Here is an 18,833-nt window from a genome sequence, read left to right as displayed (position 1 = left end):
ATGCCCCCTTGAAATTATGGTTGGCGAATGTTTTGACAGATATATTCATTGATTTCTTCTGTTTTAGAGTGGTGCTCAATGATGATCAATGATTGTGATTTTTCAAAATGCCTATGAAAGTACCCAGGGTAGTGTGGCAAAAAAAAAAACTTTTTAAAAATCCAATAAACCAATAGTATTTATATATTGGTTTAAAGCCATTAGACTTTCTCCATGAGAGGTAGCATGGTGTAGTAGATAAAATAAATGTCAGGAAAAAAAGAAAAGAAGCACTAAGTTTGAGTCTTTCCTTTTACTCATTTACCTATGTGATCATGAGCCAATCACTCCTTTCTCAGTGCCCCAGGCAAATCACTACAACCATCAGTTAGAGAGAAGTTGCTCATCTACATTGATGGAGGGGATTTCCAAACAGAGTTAAGACACATGGCTGAAGTCTTAGGTCTGGATATTTTTTTAAAAATGTATTCCATACAGATGTGGCAATTGCATACTCTGTATCTGAGAGAGATAAGCCATTATCTTCAGCTGAGATAGGGAGATGGTGATCTCATTGATACAAACCATTCTCTATGACTATTTCAGATCTATAAATGGATGATTCAGATAGAAAAGAGGTACAGTGGAGTGGTGACACAGCACTTTCTAGGCATGGCCTATGAGGCCCGACTGATGTATTACCTGAAGGTGAGTGAAAGGGCGTAAGATGCTATGAAGATTTAAAAGAGGCAGTGAGTGGAGAGAGCTCTGGGTCCGGGGTCAGGGAGACTCATCTTCTCGAGTTCAAATCTGGACTCAGATACTTACTGGTTGTGTGACCACTTAACCCTGTTTGCTTCACTTTCCCCATCTGTAAAATGAGTTGGAAAAGGAAATGACCAACTAGTCCAGTATCTTTGCCAAGAAAACCCCAAATGTAGTCACAGAGAGTTGGACACAATTGAAACGACTCAACAATAACAATGTGTGTGTGTGTGTAGATATAGATATAGATATACATGCACACACATATACACCTGGGCAGCTAGGTTGTGCAGTGGATAGACAGGCCTGAAGTCAAGAAGACCCATCTTCCTGATTATCCTCAGACACTTCCTGGTTGCATGACCCTGGGCAAGTCATTTAACTGTGTTTGCCAAGAAAACCCCAAATGGCATCAGATGCAACTGAACAGTAATAGCAAGATTAAAAAAAAAAAACTTTTCAAGCATATTCATCTAGTGTTCACTGAGTACAGAGAACAGAGTTAAGAACCACTGGGATGGGGGGGGGCAGCTAGGTGGCGCAGTGAATAGAGCACCATCCCTGGAGTCAGGAGGTTCTGAGTTCAAATCCGGCCTCAGACACTTAACACAAAACTAGCCATGTGAACTTGGGCAAGTCACTTAACCCCAATTGGCCTCCAAAAAACAAAAAGAAAGAAAGAAAAGAAACACTGGGGAGAAGGGCTAAAGGTCAATGGGAAGAAGGAGACATCAATTGGGAAGATCTTTGCCATATTTGGCCCGGTGAGACACTGTGGTATAGTATGGAAGCTAAGTGGTTCAGTGAATAGGATGCTGGAGTTAGAAAGGCCTATATTCAAATCTTGCCTCAGGCTCTCATTAGCAGTGTGACCTTGGGCAAGTCACCTAACCTGTGCCAGTTTCCTCCTTTATAGAATGGGGATAACAGTAGCACCACCTTGTGAGGCTCAAATAAAGGAATATATTTAAAGTACTTTGCAAACATTAGAGCTTTATAAAAGTATTAGCTATTCTAGTGGACATAGCACTGACTTTTAGAGTCAGAGGACCTAGGTTTGAGTCCTGTTTCTGTTGCTGCTTGTGTGACCTTGGGTAAATCATTTAACTTTTCTGGACCTCAGTTTCCTCATCTGTTAAATGAGTATATATGGTTGAAGGAGGAGCCTAGTTGGTCTTTCACTTTAAATCCTATGAAATAGACTATCTTACACATACTTTTATTTTTTTTAATTTATTTTATTTTCCCAATTAACAAGCATTTATTTTCTCTACCTTCTTTTAACAGAAGATAGAAAGGAAGGAAGAGAAAGAGAGAGAGAGGAAGGAAGGAAGGAAGGAAGGAAGGAAGGAAGGAAGGAAGGAAGGAAGGAAGGAAGGAAGGAAGGAAGGAAGGAAGGGAGGGAGGGAGGGAGGGAGAGAGAAAAAGAAAGAGAGTAACAGAAAAAAGAAAGGAAGGAAGGAAGGAATGGAGAAAGGGAGGAAGGAAGGAACAAAGAAGGAACAAGGAAGGAAAGAGCAAATCCCCCTAACAAATATATATACTCAAAGAAAAAACATTGACTATTTCCCCAAATAATTCATATTATTCTGTACTTTGAGTGTATCACTTCTCTGGCAGGAACAAGTTAGTGTGTTTCATCCATGCTCCTCTGGAATGGTTATTTGTTACTGCAGTGATCAGATTTGTAATGTCTTTCAAAGTTTGCACACTTTTTTGACTGTATCCTACTTTAAGGCCAGGTTCGTATTTGTTGACTATCCGGAAAATCTACAGCCAATGCTTGGATAAAAAAGCATTTCTGACGAGTGAGTTGAGGATAGAGTATGGGGGTGGAAGCCATGAGGGAGGACAAGCAGAGAGGCAAGCCAGCAAAATGAAGCGAAGAGCAGGTCAAATACTTTTCTCCACAATCCACAAAGGGGGAGTCACATCCCCAGGAATCCCCTTAGCTTCTCATGGTTCATAATGCGAAGTGTGTAGACATGGAGCATAGGTATATTGTCTCAGGTTCAGGACTAAAGAAAGAGAGGTAAGATAAGCAGGGGAATTCTCTTGTGAAGTTCCATATACCTCTCTGTAGGGATGTGGCGACTTATCTATCAAACATTGTGTGCAGAAGCTTCTGAGTTTGTCAGGGCTACGTGCAGAGTCCCGTTGGCCCTGAAGCAAAGCCTGCCCAGGGCTGTCCCTGGGAAACCTGCTTCATCCAGTTTGGGACTTTTCATCAGAAGCAGGCCTGATCTGCCCAAACCAGACCATCTGGCCCCCTGATTCTGAGAGTTCATGGGAATGAGTAGACAGGGCCCTAAAAACAATCAAGGAAATGATTATAACAAGGAGGCAATCTGGACAAGCAAGTCATTAACATAAAAATCCCCATAAATACTGTGGTTATCAGAGTGAGTAGAGGTCAGAGGTGGTTCAGGGATTGTGTCAGTGGGTTAAAAAATGAATGAGGTTAAGTGAGCTGGAAAACCTTAACCCATTATGAGGTGTCTCTTAAATTGTGAATTATTTAATAAGGAGGCAACAGGTTTAATAACAGTAAAAACTCAAGTACTTCTCAGCCCCAACCTCCTTAGTCTGGGACAGAATAAATTTCTTTGGCTGAATTTTGTTGAAATAGTTAAATTATCACCGTGTTGCTCTCCTCTGTCCCTCCCAGTGAGCCATTCATTCTAACAAAGATAAAAAGTTGGGGGGAGCATTTCAGCAAAACTCAGCAGGGTATAAAAAAAAAGTCTGATGTTTTAATATTCAATGCTCTACACCCATAGCTCTCACTTCTGGAAAGGAGGAGGATAAAGTACCTTTTAATAAGTTAAGTTCTCAGCCTGTGCAAGGCTGTGTACTTTATGCTATGAATACTGGAATTCCTCCAACTTACTGCACCTTGAATTGTACTTTCAACAGGGGTTCAACTGTTTCAGGGGAGAGGTTTATAGTTATAAAGGAAGGCTCTTCAGATGCCAAATAGTCCATTTGCACAGGGTTGAATTTGGCCCGAGTTTGGCCCTAGACAACAAAAATACAATGGGATCGGTTCTTGTAAGAAGTGACTGTTTTCAAACTGCCATGAGTATCCCCTTTAGATCAGTGAGCCAACAATGCATTGAAGAAGATCATTTGGATAGACTGTGGAGTTCATGCCAGAGATATCGTAATTATCAAGGTTAATGAGAGAACGTATGTAAAGTGCTTTGTGAACAGAAAAAACCCTTTAAAGAGTTCAGTGATAAAGAAGATGATTATCAGGTCAATGGTCTCTTCTCAGCTACTGAAAAATGCCTTCTTTCTTTTGCACATGGGCAGGGCTGTCCATTAGTTCCAAGGGAGCTAGGTATATCAACGGGTTGGAAACAAAACTGAATTGCAGGATCTGGTCTCATCTTCAAATATTCAAATAAATCAAATATTCACTTTCAATGGAATTTACAAGAGAGACAGTGTAGTATAATGGTCAGAAGGAAATCTTCTTTGGAGTTAGGAGGTCCTGGACTTAAGTCCTTCCTCACACATGCATATGCACAATACACACATATAAATACATAAATACATACATGTATGTGTATATATGCATATACACATAGTTATATGTACATACATACAAATATACATATGGTGTATATATACATATACACATGCACATATATGCATGTATATACACACATGCATGTATACACGGTGTATGCACACATACACATACATATACTCACTACAGGCATATAAATAAACCACTTAATCTTTTAGTGCCCCAATTTGTCAACATGATAAGTAATATTAAAGTTCCTTACAGTAATTAACTGAAAGGTACGGGGGTGGGGTGATGAAAATAGTGAAATACATTACATGAGGAAGAGACTTTCCCCCATTTGTTTTGTTTTTTTAACATTGTTACATTTGAGTTCTAAACTGTGCATCCTCCTATGAGAGGGATGCACACACTAGAGAAGGTCAACATTTGACAAAGCTCTATGTGCGAACCCAAGATATTTTTAAAAGAAAATCTTCATATTATCTGTATTAAGTGACATACCCTAACTTTCAAAAGAGGTTCTCTAGAAACTTAAAAAGTTTTCAAAATTAATGGTAACATCACATTTCTCTAATCTTGGTAACATATGAAGTCATGGAACATAGAAGACCTGAGGACAAATGCAACAATTTCTTGTGATCGGGCTAGGGAGATGAGGCAAGGGAAAAGAGAAAGAGATCTCTCCAAAGTCCTCTAGGTGTTTCTATCTTTTTATTTGTAGATTCTACAAAACAGACCGAAGGATAATCAGATTTCTTAGGAAGCTGGACGGACTTCTGCATCCTACCAGTTCTTAGTATTGATGGCTATGTCTACAGCTGGAGAGCTGTAAGCAAACTGATCCCATTTTACTGGATAGGAGATGTGTGCATGACCATAGGACCTGAGAGCCAGGAGGGACCTCAGGGGTCACCTGTCCAATGTCATCGCTGTACCTGTTGCTTCTCATCAACAGCACCATCATACAACATCCCCTAGACTCTAGGGGACCTAGCCTAGAGGACTTCCTGGTGTAATTGGCTCAACTCTTCTTTGGAAGTTGATTTTTATTAATCAATCAACAACTTCTGAAGTGTGAATTATATGCCAGGTAATATGCTAGCTGCTAAGTATAAAAAGAGAAATATGCAAAGGCCCTGCCCTCAAGGAGTTTGCATTTTCCTTTATTGGACCTTTTCTTCAAATTCTAAGGGACTTTCTTTTTGCAAATGTGATCTCTGCGTAATGGGCAAAATTCTATATACCACATCCTCTTCTTTCTTCTTCTTCTTCTTCTTCTTCTTCTTCTTCTTCTTCTTCTTCTTCTTCTTCTTCTTCTTCTTCTTCTTCTTCTTCTTCTTCTTCTTCTCCTTCTTCTTCCTCTTCTTCATCTTTCTCTGAATATCCTTCAGACTACATGACGTCCTTCTTTACCTCCCCATGTGTCAAAGGCAAACTTTCAATAATGGAACACAAAACTCTTTACTATCCTACTTAAAGACCCTTAATTTCTCAAATATTCCCCAAATTACTTCCTCTATTTGGAACAGAGGAAGCCTTCTCATTGTCCTTACTCTCCTAGTCTATCGTCCAACGCCAAACACTTACATAGGGTCATATCTTGAAAGGCTTACTTTTTTCCATTAGTTTTGTCAATTCTTTTTCATCCTGTAACACCCCACCTAAAGCAATTCTGGGGAGCTTTCTTTGGTTAAGTGGTTAATTAATCTTTCTTTGAGGTACCTAGGTAGCATAGTGGACAGAGCACTGCACCTAGAGCCAGAAGACCTGGGTTTGAGTCTTGCCCCAGATCCTTACTAGCTGTGTGACTCTGAGCAAGTCACTATACCCCTATATGCCTCAGTTTCCTCATCTGTAAAATGAGGCTAATAATAGCACCTTCCTCTAAGAGTTTGGTAAAAATAAAATGAGATTATATTTGTAAAGTGTTTTGGGAACCTTAAAGTGTTACATAAATGCTATTATTTTTAGTAAGTAAAATATGATTACAACTCCTATATCTTCTTATTTCTCCTCTCTAACTATTCACTCTCTGTAAGATGTTTTGGACAAATTTCTTCACCTCTCTTTGTTTTAGTTTTCTCATTTGTAATCTGAGAAGGCTGAGCTCTATCAGCAGCACTTAACCTTTTTTTTCCCTTTTATCATGGACTCCTTTGGCCTAGGTGGCCTGGTGAAACCTATAGAATCCTTCCCAGAAGAATGTTTTTATTTATTGGTTTGTTTTGCTTTGTTTAAGATTGGTTCTCCCTCTTGCCTGTGGCCAGTACACTCTGCTAGCATGAGAGGTTTGAACTACTATACTCCTTCCTTACCTGAAACAGTTTGGCCCTCCATAAGCAACCTGGTGGCCCCTTGATTTCCTGGGCTCGCCATCCTGATGCCAGACTTAGTATGGGCAACTGATCAGTTTATCCCACTTTACTCGGAACTCCCAACCTCAAGAGAGCTGCCAAATTCAACCTTCCCAATAGCAAAAATTATAGGCATACACTGCCCTGTCTGGCAGAATATTTTTAAAATGAACAAAATAAAATGAGTGGCATTGCAAAGGAAAACCAATTATATCAAAATATAATTATCCTAAAACTATTTTTAAAATAAAATTTGGGGATTCCACATTAAAAATATCTGAACTAGATGGTCTCTGAGGTCTCTTTTGGCTCCAAATGGCTCAAAATCACTCTAAATCCAATGATTATGTTTTCACTTAAGGAATTGATCCTTTCAATGGTTTCAAGTCATATGATGTGTCCAACAGGATGATTGAAAATTACTTGGGAATACTCAGAAGTGTTGCTGAAAAATTTTTCCATATACGTCAAACTGGGACAACCATCTTTATGGTCAAGAATCAAAATATAATCAAAATATGATTTATGTTGTGATACGTATGTGTTTCTATTTAGAATCGCCTCTGGAGAAAATCCCGTGCATCCCATAATAATGGCACCTGCTTTGGGACTGACCTCAACAGGAATTTCAATTCATCCTGGTGTGAGTGCAAGTTTGAGACATGAGTTGATAACTGCATAGGAGTCAGAGAAGCAACAGAATGGTATGAGTTCCAGAGATATAATTTACAAAAGTCCACTCAAACTCAGATGTCTTCACCAATTCCTTTCCTTGTCATCTTCCTCCTAGTCAGATGAACATTATCCATCAATAAGCAAAATTAGAATTTCTATCTTGTAAGGTTGAGAAGCCCATGGTGGACTTTGGGGCTGATTTGACCATATTGTTTTTCCAGATGCCAGGTGGTGTGTGTTGGGGCGGGAGGTGGGATTGGGGTGCCATGCCCCTAACCTATACATTTAAAAGGCAATAAAGACTTTTTTTTCTAAATCATACTATGAGACTTCATCAAAAGTCCTGTTCTAATGTTTTATTCTTTCATGACAGAAATTACAGATTTTTTTGGCCCTCCCTTCATACCAGAGAAGAAGTCTGTATTATTATGGTATTAAAAGCTAAAATGTTGACATTAGAAAATACCATACATATATTTTATGCATTTCTGAGTTTCTAAACTTTTTCTGTGTCATCTGCTGGCCTTTCTGTGTCATCTGAAGCATCTGCAAGACTTCCCCAAATTCCCATTTAATTTCTTATGCTGGCCTGCAATATGTCAAAATCATGATGGGGAAACCTGTGATGTGGAAGGGAAAACTTTACTCCAAATGGCAATTTAGCTAAATTAGAAGAAGCTGATCAAATGAGGAAATTTGGGGTCACAACAGTTAATGATATGATCTGCTAAGAAGGACACTGTTGTGTCCCATCTGCTTTGGTGGAAGGAATGGCTGCACAAATGAAACCACACATATTTGAAACATTGAAGTATGTAAGAGGTCTTGTTTAGGTCAACAGGTCTTTTTACCTATTAACTCAGTCTATAGCAATCTATGCTCCAAGGATCCTAAGGAATAATTGGAAGTGCCTGAGAGTGGAAACACAGAACACAAAAGGGTTGTTGACAGATATTGGCCAATACTATAGAATTAGAGTATTGGATGGATTATCAAATATTTGATTTCAACCACTTAAACAAGTGCCCAATGTCAATTTGAAAATTTTGCCAATGGAGGAATCTTAGGTACAGGAACATCCTCCAACTATTATAGGAGTTCTTATCCTTTTTTGTGTCTTGAGCCCCTTTGGCAGTTGAAAGAAATCTATGAACCCTTTCTCAGAATATTTTTTAAATGCTTAAGATAAAATACCTAGAATTACAAAGGAAACCAGTTATTTTGAGATGCAGTTATTAGAATATATATACGTTTAAAAACTAGCTCATTGACCCAGATTAAGTATGTTTCATCTGTTTGGGAACATCCTTCATCCCTTCATCCCCCGGACCAACAACCCTTCTATAATTTGAGTCATAGGCAACTGGAGTTGCCTGGGGGCACATAGAAGTTCAATGATTTGTCCAGGACTCCACAACCAGTAAATGTCAGAGGCAGGATTTGAACTCAGGTCTTCTTGACTCCATATCCAACACACTATCCACTCCACCATATTGCCTTGAGCATTTGAAAATGGTAAGTTAAAAGTCATTGGGTTTGTTGCTTCCTTTATGAGTCAGATGTGGACGGTGTATGTTTTTAGTGCTCTCTTGTCTTTTAAGTATTTGTGGATATAAATGATCTTTTTCATCAGACTTTAAGCTCTCTGAGGGCAGAGGTTGTGTTTTATTTATCTCTCTATATCTCCCAATACTTAGGGTCATTAGCTATAGTAGACTTTTAATGAATATTTGGTTAGTGAGAAAATGTATAATGGCAGATAATGTGCTATTACGGCACAGATTGCCTAGAATTTCATCTTTGAAGAAATCTTTGGTTGTTTAGAATGATCAAATCTCAAATCGAATTCTAAGTGGAATGTCCTGTATTATTTGGTTCTACATAGGATGCTGAAACTTGAAAAGAGCTTAGAGATTATCCATTCCAGTCCCATCATTATATGGAAAGGGAAATAGGGGCCTAGAAAAATAAAGTGACCTTCTGCTTCCCCTCACACAAGGTTACACTGCTATTAAGTGGCAAAACCAAGCCTTTTGAGTCCAGGACTCCAACACCATAGTCTTCAACATCTATCACTTCAGAATTCAGATTTTCATAGTCTCTTTCTTTTCTCTCTTGAAGGTATTAGAGCCTCTAAAAACTGCAAGCACATGACATTCTGTGGAACAGGACCATTCTCTGTGCCTGAAACAAAAGCCATCTCTAGCCTTATTAAAGGCAGGAAGGACAGCATCCTATGCTACCTGTCAATACATTCTTATGGCCAACTCATCCTCATCCCTTATGGTTATACCAAAAAGAGACCACGTAACTATGCTGAGTTGGTAAGAGATCAGCCCCTCTGGTCCACTCCCTGTTAAAGTAAAGCATCCTTTCTCTGCCTTCTAAACTTCAAGGCTGTGGTTTGATTTATGTCCATTCTTTCCTTTCATTTTCTCCACCTTTCTTTTTCTTTTCTCCTATTTACACCACTTTCCCAGATCCTTGCTGTGCTGTCTCCAGGTCTGAATAGTATTACTCTACTTTAAATAAGTACCACACTCTTTCTTTAAGTGTCAAATTGAGAAACACCTTCCATTTTCATAACTATAAGAAAAATAAGGTAAGTATATTAAACATTTGAAATGATCATCTTTCATCTTTAGCACTGTACCCCCAGAGAGCATGTGAATGTCTGTTGAAAAGTTACCAGCTGTGAGTTCTCAAAAATTGAATATGTTTTCTCTAAAAACAAATAAACCAATGACAACAAGTAATCTCCTTTCCCTTTTCTTCCAAACACAATGCACATTCCTTCCCCCCCAACTCTGCCCCCTCTTATTTTCCTGGGGAGCCTTTTAAGGAGCAAATGTCAATGAAAATAGGCATCTAGGTGGTATAGTGGACAGAGCATTGAACTTAGAGTCAGGTTTGAATCTTGCCTCAGACTTTACTAGCTGTGTGACTCTGAGTAAATCATTTAACCCCTATATGCCCCAGTTTCCCCATCTGTAAAATGAGGATAATAATAACCTTCAAGGGTTGTAGTAAAAATAAAATGAGATAATATTTGTGAAGTGTGTTGCCAATGAAAATGCAAATCTGCATTATGGAATGGTATCTTATCTTTCACCAGGCAATGGAGACCTGAACTGAAACAAAAGCAGTAATGGAAAAAAGATTCTCATTTTTGGTCCTTTGGGAGTGCCCAAGGGCAACAAGAAAAACTGATTGCCCATTTGGAATTGTTTGAACCACAATTCAATTCCAAAAATGTATTAAAAACCTCCTATGTGCAAGCCATTGTGTGTTGTACAGTTATGATCATAGTGTCAAGTTTCCATAGAACTTAAAGCTGGGAGCCTTGAGTTCCTTTCAAGGCTCAACTTAAGTGCCTTTTACTACAGGAGGTGTTTCCTGATTCCCCCATTTGTAATGTCCTCCCTTCCTCATTTATTTGTATTTGTTTTGTTTGTATTTTTGTATTTAGATGGTGCAGTGAACAGAGCACATGGACCTGGAGTTGGGAAGACATGAATTCAAATCAGGCTTCTGATAGATACTAGCTTTATGACCCTGGGCAAGTCATTTAACCTCTATATGCCTCAATTTTCTCAACTAAAATAGGGATCATAATAACATCTACCTTGCAGGGTTGTTTTGAGGATCAAATGAGATAATACTTGTAAAGTGCTTAGCACAGTACCTGGAACATAATAAGTACTTAATAAATGCTTTCTTTCTTTCTTTTTTCTTCCCTTCTCCCTTCTTTCCTTCTTTACCTTCTTCCTCCCTCCATTCCCCTTTCCTCTCTCCATTCCCCCTTCCTTTCTCCCTTTCTTCCTCCCTTCATTCCTCCCTTCCTCCCTCCTTTCCTTCCTCCCTCTCTTCTTCCCTTCCTCCATCCCTTCCTCTTTCCCTCCCTGCCTCCCTTCCTTCCTCCCTTCCTCCCTCCCTCCCTCACTCCCTTCCTTCCTTCCATCCTCCATGCCTTCCTCCTTCCTTCCCTTGATTCCTTCCTTCTTCTTTCCTTCCTCTCTTCCTTCCTTCCTTCCTTCCTTCCTTCCTTCCTCTCTTCCTTCCTTCCTTCCTTCCTTCCTTCCTTCCTTCCTTCCTTCCTTCCTTCCTTCCTTCCTCTCTTCCTTCCTCCCTCCCTCCCTTCCTTCCTTCCTTCCTTCCTTCCTTCCTTCCTTCCTTCCTTCCTTCCTTCCTTCCTTTCCTTCCCCCTCTCTCCCTATTTCCTTTTAGTTGGATGTAGGTTTCTTGAAGATAAGCACTGAGTATGTGTGTGTGTGTATGCACATGTATTTGTCTTTATATCCCCAATGCCTGCATGGTACCTGATTGTAGCAGCAAGCACCCCAAGCACGTCCTCAGGGTTTTCTGCCCATACAGGTTCTTGGATCTGCTTTGTTAAAGGAAAGCAACTCAAAATGGGTTAACAAGCTTACTTTAATCAGTCAGACGTATATCGTTTACCTTGTTCAGGGGAAAAAGGTCAGCACCCTGAACTTCAAAATATACAGACAGAATTATCAAGACATTAACAGATCAAGTAGACAGCTTTCCAAACTGTCCAACCATTACATCCATACCCAGTCAACATCTGGGTTTCCACATCTGGGTTTTTCAAAGCCGGGGGACTCTCAACAATGGCTTCCCAGAATTCAGATCAAATCACAGAACACTTCTCTAAGTGAGTCCCAAAACAAAGCTACACATCAGGGCTTATATAGCCTTCTCCTGGCTCAGAGAATGTAACAACCTTATTGACTCACTGGCCAATCAAGAAGTATCTACTGAAAAACAAGCCTCCCTCCCCAGGCTTCAGGTGCACGTTAGCCTAGGGGCAGGGAAGATCTTTAAATCTGCATTTCCATTACACTGATACACAGTAAGGATTTAATAACCGTTAGTGGAGTTGAAATGAATCTACAAAACACTATCCTTTCAACAACCCTGTGAAAGAAGGAACTTTTTTTCCATTTTACAGATGAGTAAACTGAGGCCTAGGAAAAAAATAAGGGATAGAGACTGGACCTCTGATTTCATTCCTATAGAGAACTCCTGAGTGGGCTATCTCCTTTTACCAATTTATACAAGAGGTATCATCCAAGCTTCTAGCATGCTGCAGGTGGTCTAAAACACTCGATTCAAATCTGGCCTCAGACACTTAACACTTACTAGCGGTGTAACCTTGGGCAAGTCACTTAATCCCAATTGCCCTGCCTTCCCCCCTCCAAAAAGCAAAATAAAACAAAATAACCCAACAACAACAAAAATGTAACACCATATTCTTGAGTATGGCCCAGATTAAAATGCAGTTGGGAAATATTAACAAAATAAATAAAAATATAACAAAATATAGATAATGTTAATTTGTGGTTTTCTATCATAGAGATACTTTTGTAGGGTTTAGTGTCCCCTGCCCTGTTTCTATAGGACCTTGTCACCGCTGTTTTTGTGAACATGTGGAAAGATATGGACTGGGCTAGGTGATAGGTTAAGAGGATTCAGAACTGGCTGAATGTCTGGATCCAGAAATTAGTTCTTAGTGTTAATTGGGAAAGAAGTCTCTAGTAGACCACCCTCTGTCCTAAGCCTTGGGCTGTTCAACATTTTCACTGATGACTCAAATAAAGACATGTTTGCTAAATTGGTACATGACATGAATCTGGAACATTACATAAAATAATTCAAGAAAGAACCAGACCCTAGCACATAGTAGGTCCTTAATAAATACATCTTGGTTGATTGGTGGTTAAATGTATAAAAATCTTAAGCTAGAATGATGGGCTGAAAATAAGATGAAATTTAATGGGAATAAACATAAAATATTGTGGTTTTAAAGTATTTTTCTAAGCATAGAAAGGGGAATATGTGGCTAGATTCATGGGGGGAAAGTCCGGGTGTTTTACTGACCTAGGAAGTCTAAGAATCATGGAATTCATGTGTTAGTATCTCCTTTACTACATATAATAAGTGATTATCTACACCTTCAATGAAAGGCAACCCTCTACTCTGTGAGGAGGGAGGTCCATTCCACATTTGTATAGCTCTTATTGTTATAAAATTCTCCCTTACCTCAAATCTAAATTTAACCTTTAATACCTTCTACTCATTTCTCCATTGGGACAAGCAGATAGCAAAACCATTAATCATATCTTACCTGAGTCTTCTCCAAGCGAAATATTCCCAGTTGTTTCAAATAATCTATAGTGTGATCCCAAGGCTCATTCTCCTCCTTTTACAAATATCATGCCAAGAGCTGAACACAGAACTCCAAATGTGGCCTGACCAGAGGAGAGTACCTACATCAAGCCTAAATTTCTGTTCAACTGGAGTGTCGCCACTAGGGGGAGGAATGACACCTTGGTTTGCCCAAGGTTTCTGTTCTGAGATTGCTTCTGCTAAGGGGAAGAAACGCAGCGCTGCTGTAGGGGTCAGAGCTGGGCAGGGGAAGAAGGGGAAATGGTGGACAAGGACACTATCACTAAGAGGTAGTGATTGAAATACCTCCTTCCCCCATCCCTCCAAGGTACGTTAGTGTCTTCTAAATTTTTTGCCCTGAAGCAAAGCCCTGGATGCCCCACTATATAGTTATGGCTCTGATTTCAAACGTGAAGACTCTGTGGGCTAGTTGAATTGGTTAAAACTAGGAGTTAGAGGTCCTAGCTTTACCAGCTATGGAACCCTGGAGAAATTCCTTCACCACTCAGAAATTCAAATTCTTCCTCTTTAGGATGAGGTTGAGTTACATTTTTTCTCATTCATTCTGTGAATCTACAAGTCACTGAGTCATGGAGAAAAGGGCAAAGGGCAGGGAGAGGGTGCAGGTACCTTGCTGATGTGTGTATTTGATCTCTCTACAATGGGCCAAGAGAATGGGGCTGGATTGGTATAATTCTGTCATCATTACCAGAAAGCAACGCAGAGACCATGCCCTACAAATAGTTAACTGGTAGCATCATTGATATAAGTGAAAGACAGTAGCACATTTTTAGAGTGGCTCATAAGGCTCATAAGATGTTTCATTTCTACGTCTTTCATTTTCTCAGATACTGAGCAATGGACATAAGCACTTAAAGGTATTATGTAACAATAACTGGCATTGCATTGTAAGAGTTGCAAATCATTTCACATATATTACCTCATTTTAACAGCTATCGTTTAAAAAGTACTTTAAGGTGGACAAAGTGGTTTACAAATATTATCTCCTAACAAACCTGGAATGTACATGCTGTTATTATCCCAATTTTATCAACGAGGAAACTGAGGCAGACAAAGGTTAAGTGACTTTGTCCTGAGTTGTACAGCTAAGAAAAAATAATAACAAAATTCATCTAGAAGAACAAAAGATCAAAAATACCAAGGGAATTAATGAAAAAAAATGCAAAGGAAGGTGACCTAACTGAACCAGATCTCATAATATATTATAAAGCAACAATCATCAAAACTGTTTGGTACTGGCTAAGATGTCGAGTGGTGGATCAGTGGAATAGGTTAACTACACAAGACACAGTAGTCAATGACCATCGTTTGATAAACCCAAAGACTCCAGGTTCTGGGATAAGAACTCTGTATTTGACAAAAACTGCTGGGAAAACTGGAAAATAGTATGACAGAAACTTTGATCTTATACTAAGATAAGGTCAAAATAGGTCAATGATTTAGACGTGAAGGTTGGTAACATAAGCAAATTAGGAGAACAAGGAAGAGTTTCCCTGTCAGATTTATGGAGAATGGAAGAGTTTACAACCAAACAAGAGATAGAGAACATTATGAAATGCAAAATTGATCATTTTGATTGCATTAAATTAAAAGGTTTTGCACAAAGTCAATACAACCAAGATTAGAAGGAAAGCAGAAACAATATTTAGTGCCAGTGTTTCTGATAAACGCCTCATTTCTAAAGTATATAGGGAATTGAGTCAAATTTGTAAGAATACAAGTCATTCCTCAATTGATAAATGGTCAAAAGATATGAACAGGCAGTTTTCAAAGAAATTAAAGCTATCTATAGTCATATAAAATGCTCTAAATCACTATTGATTAAAGAAATGAAAATTAAAACAACTCTGAGATACCACTTCACACCTATTTGATTGGTTAATATGACAAAACTGGAAATGTTGGAGATGTGGGAAAATTGGAATACTAATGAATTCTTGGTGGAGTTGTGAACTGATCCAACCATTCTGAAGAGCAATTTGGAACTATGCCCAAAGAGTTATAAAACTCTGCATACACTTTGATCCAGCGATATCACTACTAGTTCTGTGTCCTAAAGAAATCATTAAAAAGGGAAAAGAACCCACATGTACAAAAATAATTGTAGCAACTCTTTTTGTGGTGGCCAATAATTGGACATTGAGGGGATGCCTATCAACTGGGGAATGTCTGAACAAGTTGTGGTATATGAATGTGATGGAATACCATTGTGATATAAGAAATGATGAGCAGTTGGATTTCAGAAAAACCTAGAAAGACTTACATGAACTGATGCTGAGTAAAGTGATAAGAGCCAGGACATTATACATAGTATCTGCAACATTGTGCAATAGCCAAATTTGATAGAGTTAGCTCTTCTCAGCAATGAAATGATCTAAGACAATTCCAAAAGACTCATGATGGAAAATACTATCCATAATCAGAAAAAGAACTATGGATTCTGAATGAAGATTGAAGCATACTATTTTCTCTCTTTTTTTTCTTTCTCATGGTTTTCCCCTTTTGTTTTTATTCTTCTTTCACAACATAACTAGTGTATACATATGTTTAATGTGATTGTACATGTATGACCTGTATCAGATTGCTTCCCATCTTGGAGAAGGGGCAGGGAGGAAAAAATTGGAACTCAAAATCTTATAAAAGTGAATATTGAAAACTATCTTTACATGTAATTGGAAAAAATAAAATGCTATTAAGTGTGTGTGGGGGGGAGGGGAATCAGAGTCACACAGCTATAAAGTATCTGTGTCCAGATCTGAATTCAAGTCTTCCTGATTCTTGGTCCACTGCTCTATCCACTTAGCATCTACCTACCTCCCAACAATCTCTGTGAGGTAGAAGCTTTAGAGGATATGGAAGATTTGATCATGGTATACATTAAATATCAGAAGAATGCTATTCCTCCAGTTCTAATTATTGCCTTTCAAAGCCAAAAATAATTGATCGAGTGTTCAAATTAGGATCAATTTTAAATTCTCAGAAATTGCTCGTATATACATTGCTATTATGTGTGTATACATATATATGCATATATTTTAGAGATTTGGATACTTAAATACTCAAAACAACTCAAATGGATCTGTGAGCTTAACAGCTTGGAAGCTCCATCCAATAATGCAAATGGCAACCTATCCATGCTTGTCTATTTTGTGCAATTCTTCTCAATATTGATCCATAGTTGTGCCACAGGTGAGCCAGTCAACTTACTGAAAGTGTCCTCTCTTTCTACTGACATCTTAAGGATATCAGTTGGGCATGTGGTAGTTTGTTTACTAGCTATTTCTTTTTTGCCATGCAACTACCGTGTTTCCCCGATAATAAGACCTATCCCGAAAATAAGCCCTCCCCTTACTGTGTAAGATTCCTCTAAAATAAGCCCTCCCCCAAAAATAAGCCTTATTGAGATTGCTACTGTAGTGAAGGTGATCCCCTGCGCTACACGCTACATTATGGTACCCTCTGTATGCACCGTCCCCCCTCCCCGGGTGAAATGCACAACGCGCTCCGAGCTGCATCCAATCAGAGCTGCAGCAGTGAGCGCGTCATCCTGTTCTTTATTGAATTCATTATTGAATAAAGGTACATTTTTTTGTTCACATTTACCTGTTTATTAAAATTGCTGTCAATGTTCATTAAAATAAGCCCTCCCCTGAAAATAAGCCCTCTGGTGTTTTTCTGTCCAAAAAATTAATAAGACAGTGTCTTATTATCGGGGAAACACAGTAGTTCATCTCATTTTAAAGTCCCATATTCATCTGTGCACATTCTTTTTTAAAAATTATTTTTAGTCTTCAACATTCACTTCTATAAGCTTTTAAGTTTTAAATTTTCCCCCACTCCCTCTCCTCCCCCTCCCCAAGAAAGCATGCAATCCGATGTAGGTTCCACATATACACTCATATTAAACATATTTTTACATTAGTCATGTTGTAAGGAAGAGTTCGAACCAAAGGGAAAAACTTTGAGAAAGATTGAGAAAGAGATGGGGGGAGGGGGAGGAAGAGAGAGAGAGAGACAGAGACAGAGACAGAGACAGAGAGTCAGAGAGAGACAGAGAGTCAGAGAGAGACAGAGAGAGAGAGAGACAGAGAGAGAGACAGAGAGAGAGAGAGAGATTGAGAGCAAATAGTATGCTTCCATCTGCATTCAGACTCCATATTTCTTTCTCTGGATGTGGATAACATTTTCCATCACAAGTCTTTTGGAGTTGTCTTAGATACTTGCATTGCTGAGAAGAGCCAAGTCGATGAAAGTCAGGCATCACACAATGTACACAGTACTTTTGTTCTGCTCACTTCACTCAGAATCAGTTCATATAAGTCTTTCTAGGTTTTTTCTGAAGTCTGCCTACTCATTATTTCTTATAGCACAATAGTATTCCATTACATTCATATACCACAACTTGTTCAGCCATTTGTGCACGTCCTTTATTCCTGTTATGTGTGTATGTGTGTGTGTATGTGTGGGTGGGTGCTGTATGTTGTTCTGTGATTATACTCACCGTAAGCCTCTTTATTGCCTTCTAAGTGATACTCATTTTTAGTATCTTGGAGACTGTGGTATTCCATGACTCACAAACACATAACAATACCAGCATACTATTGGCATTAAAAAAAGATGGGGATTTTATTTCTGGGAGAAGCTTAGGGTCATTAAAGAAGTTCTGTGATTTGCTAAAGGAAATCCAGTTTACTCCCCTCATTCTATTTAATTATGGGTCCAACTCAGTGTCCATTTGTACCATCTGCATAAGACATACAGACAGATGGACAAGCTCCATGGGCTATCCATCTAATTGTATATTATAATCTGGACAATAGACATTCCTTATCCATGTGTCTTTTCCTCTATAGATGGTTAAGTCAAACCAATGTGAGTTTATGTATAAATTATATATGTAATTCAATGTACATGTTATATATAAGACTATATAATTTATAATCCTACAGTCACACTTTGATGATCCAGGATTTAATTAGTATGGGTATGTACTTTTTTCTCTGGTTGCAGCCTCTCCATGCTTTTAACATATGGTCTTCATGAATTGCTCTGGCCAATTAAAAAAAATCACTGGGAAAGCAACCCTCTGGAGTTAACCTCTCTCCACTTAGTCTTGTCTTTGGACAATAGAAATCTTTTGCCAGACCTATAAGGGAAGCTTTCAGGTTGGTGGAACCTTTCAGGGTGTGTTCTTCAGTGATTATAGCCTATAGGAGCCCAGAGTAACTCCTAGACCATAAGAAAGCAACAGAATAAAACTTCGGGGTGTGTGTGTGTGTGTGTGTGTGTGTGTGTGTGTGTGTGTGTGTGTG

General features: G+C 38.8%; 1 protein-coding gene across 1 annotated transcript in view; it reads left to right on the top strand.

The window, feature by feature from the left end:
* Positions 1–18,833, top strand: part of CPO (carboxypeptidase O) — a 125,456-nt gene that overhangs the window by 103,549 nt on the left and 3,074 nt on the right. Inside the window, 7 exon segments of the mRNA XM_069075272.1 lie at positions 586–701; positions 2,883–2,895; positions 3,866–3,907; positions 4,960–5,052; positions 5,054–5,110; positions 7,192–7,289; positions 9,440–9,635. Coding sequence (XP_068931373.1) covers positions 586–701; positions 2,883–2,895; positions 3,866–3,907; positions 4,960–5,052; positions 5,054–5,110; positions 7,192–7,289; positions 9,440–9,635 — 615 coding nt within the window.

Source organism: Petaurus breviceps, unplaced genomic scaffold, assembly GCF_028583685.1.
Source record: "Petaurus breviceps papuanus isolate PSGF00001 unplaced genomic scaffold, PetGlider_PUasm1.0 90903, whole genome shotgun sequence".
Taxonomy (NCBI): domain Eukaryota; kingdom Metazoa; phylum Chordata; class Mammalia; order Diprotodontia; family Petauridae; genus Petaurus; species Petaurus breviceps.
The sequence above is the reverse complement of the archived record's forward strand: the minus strand, read 5'-3'. Positions and strand labels throughout refer to the sequence as shown.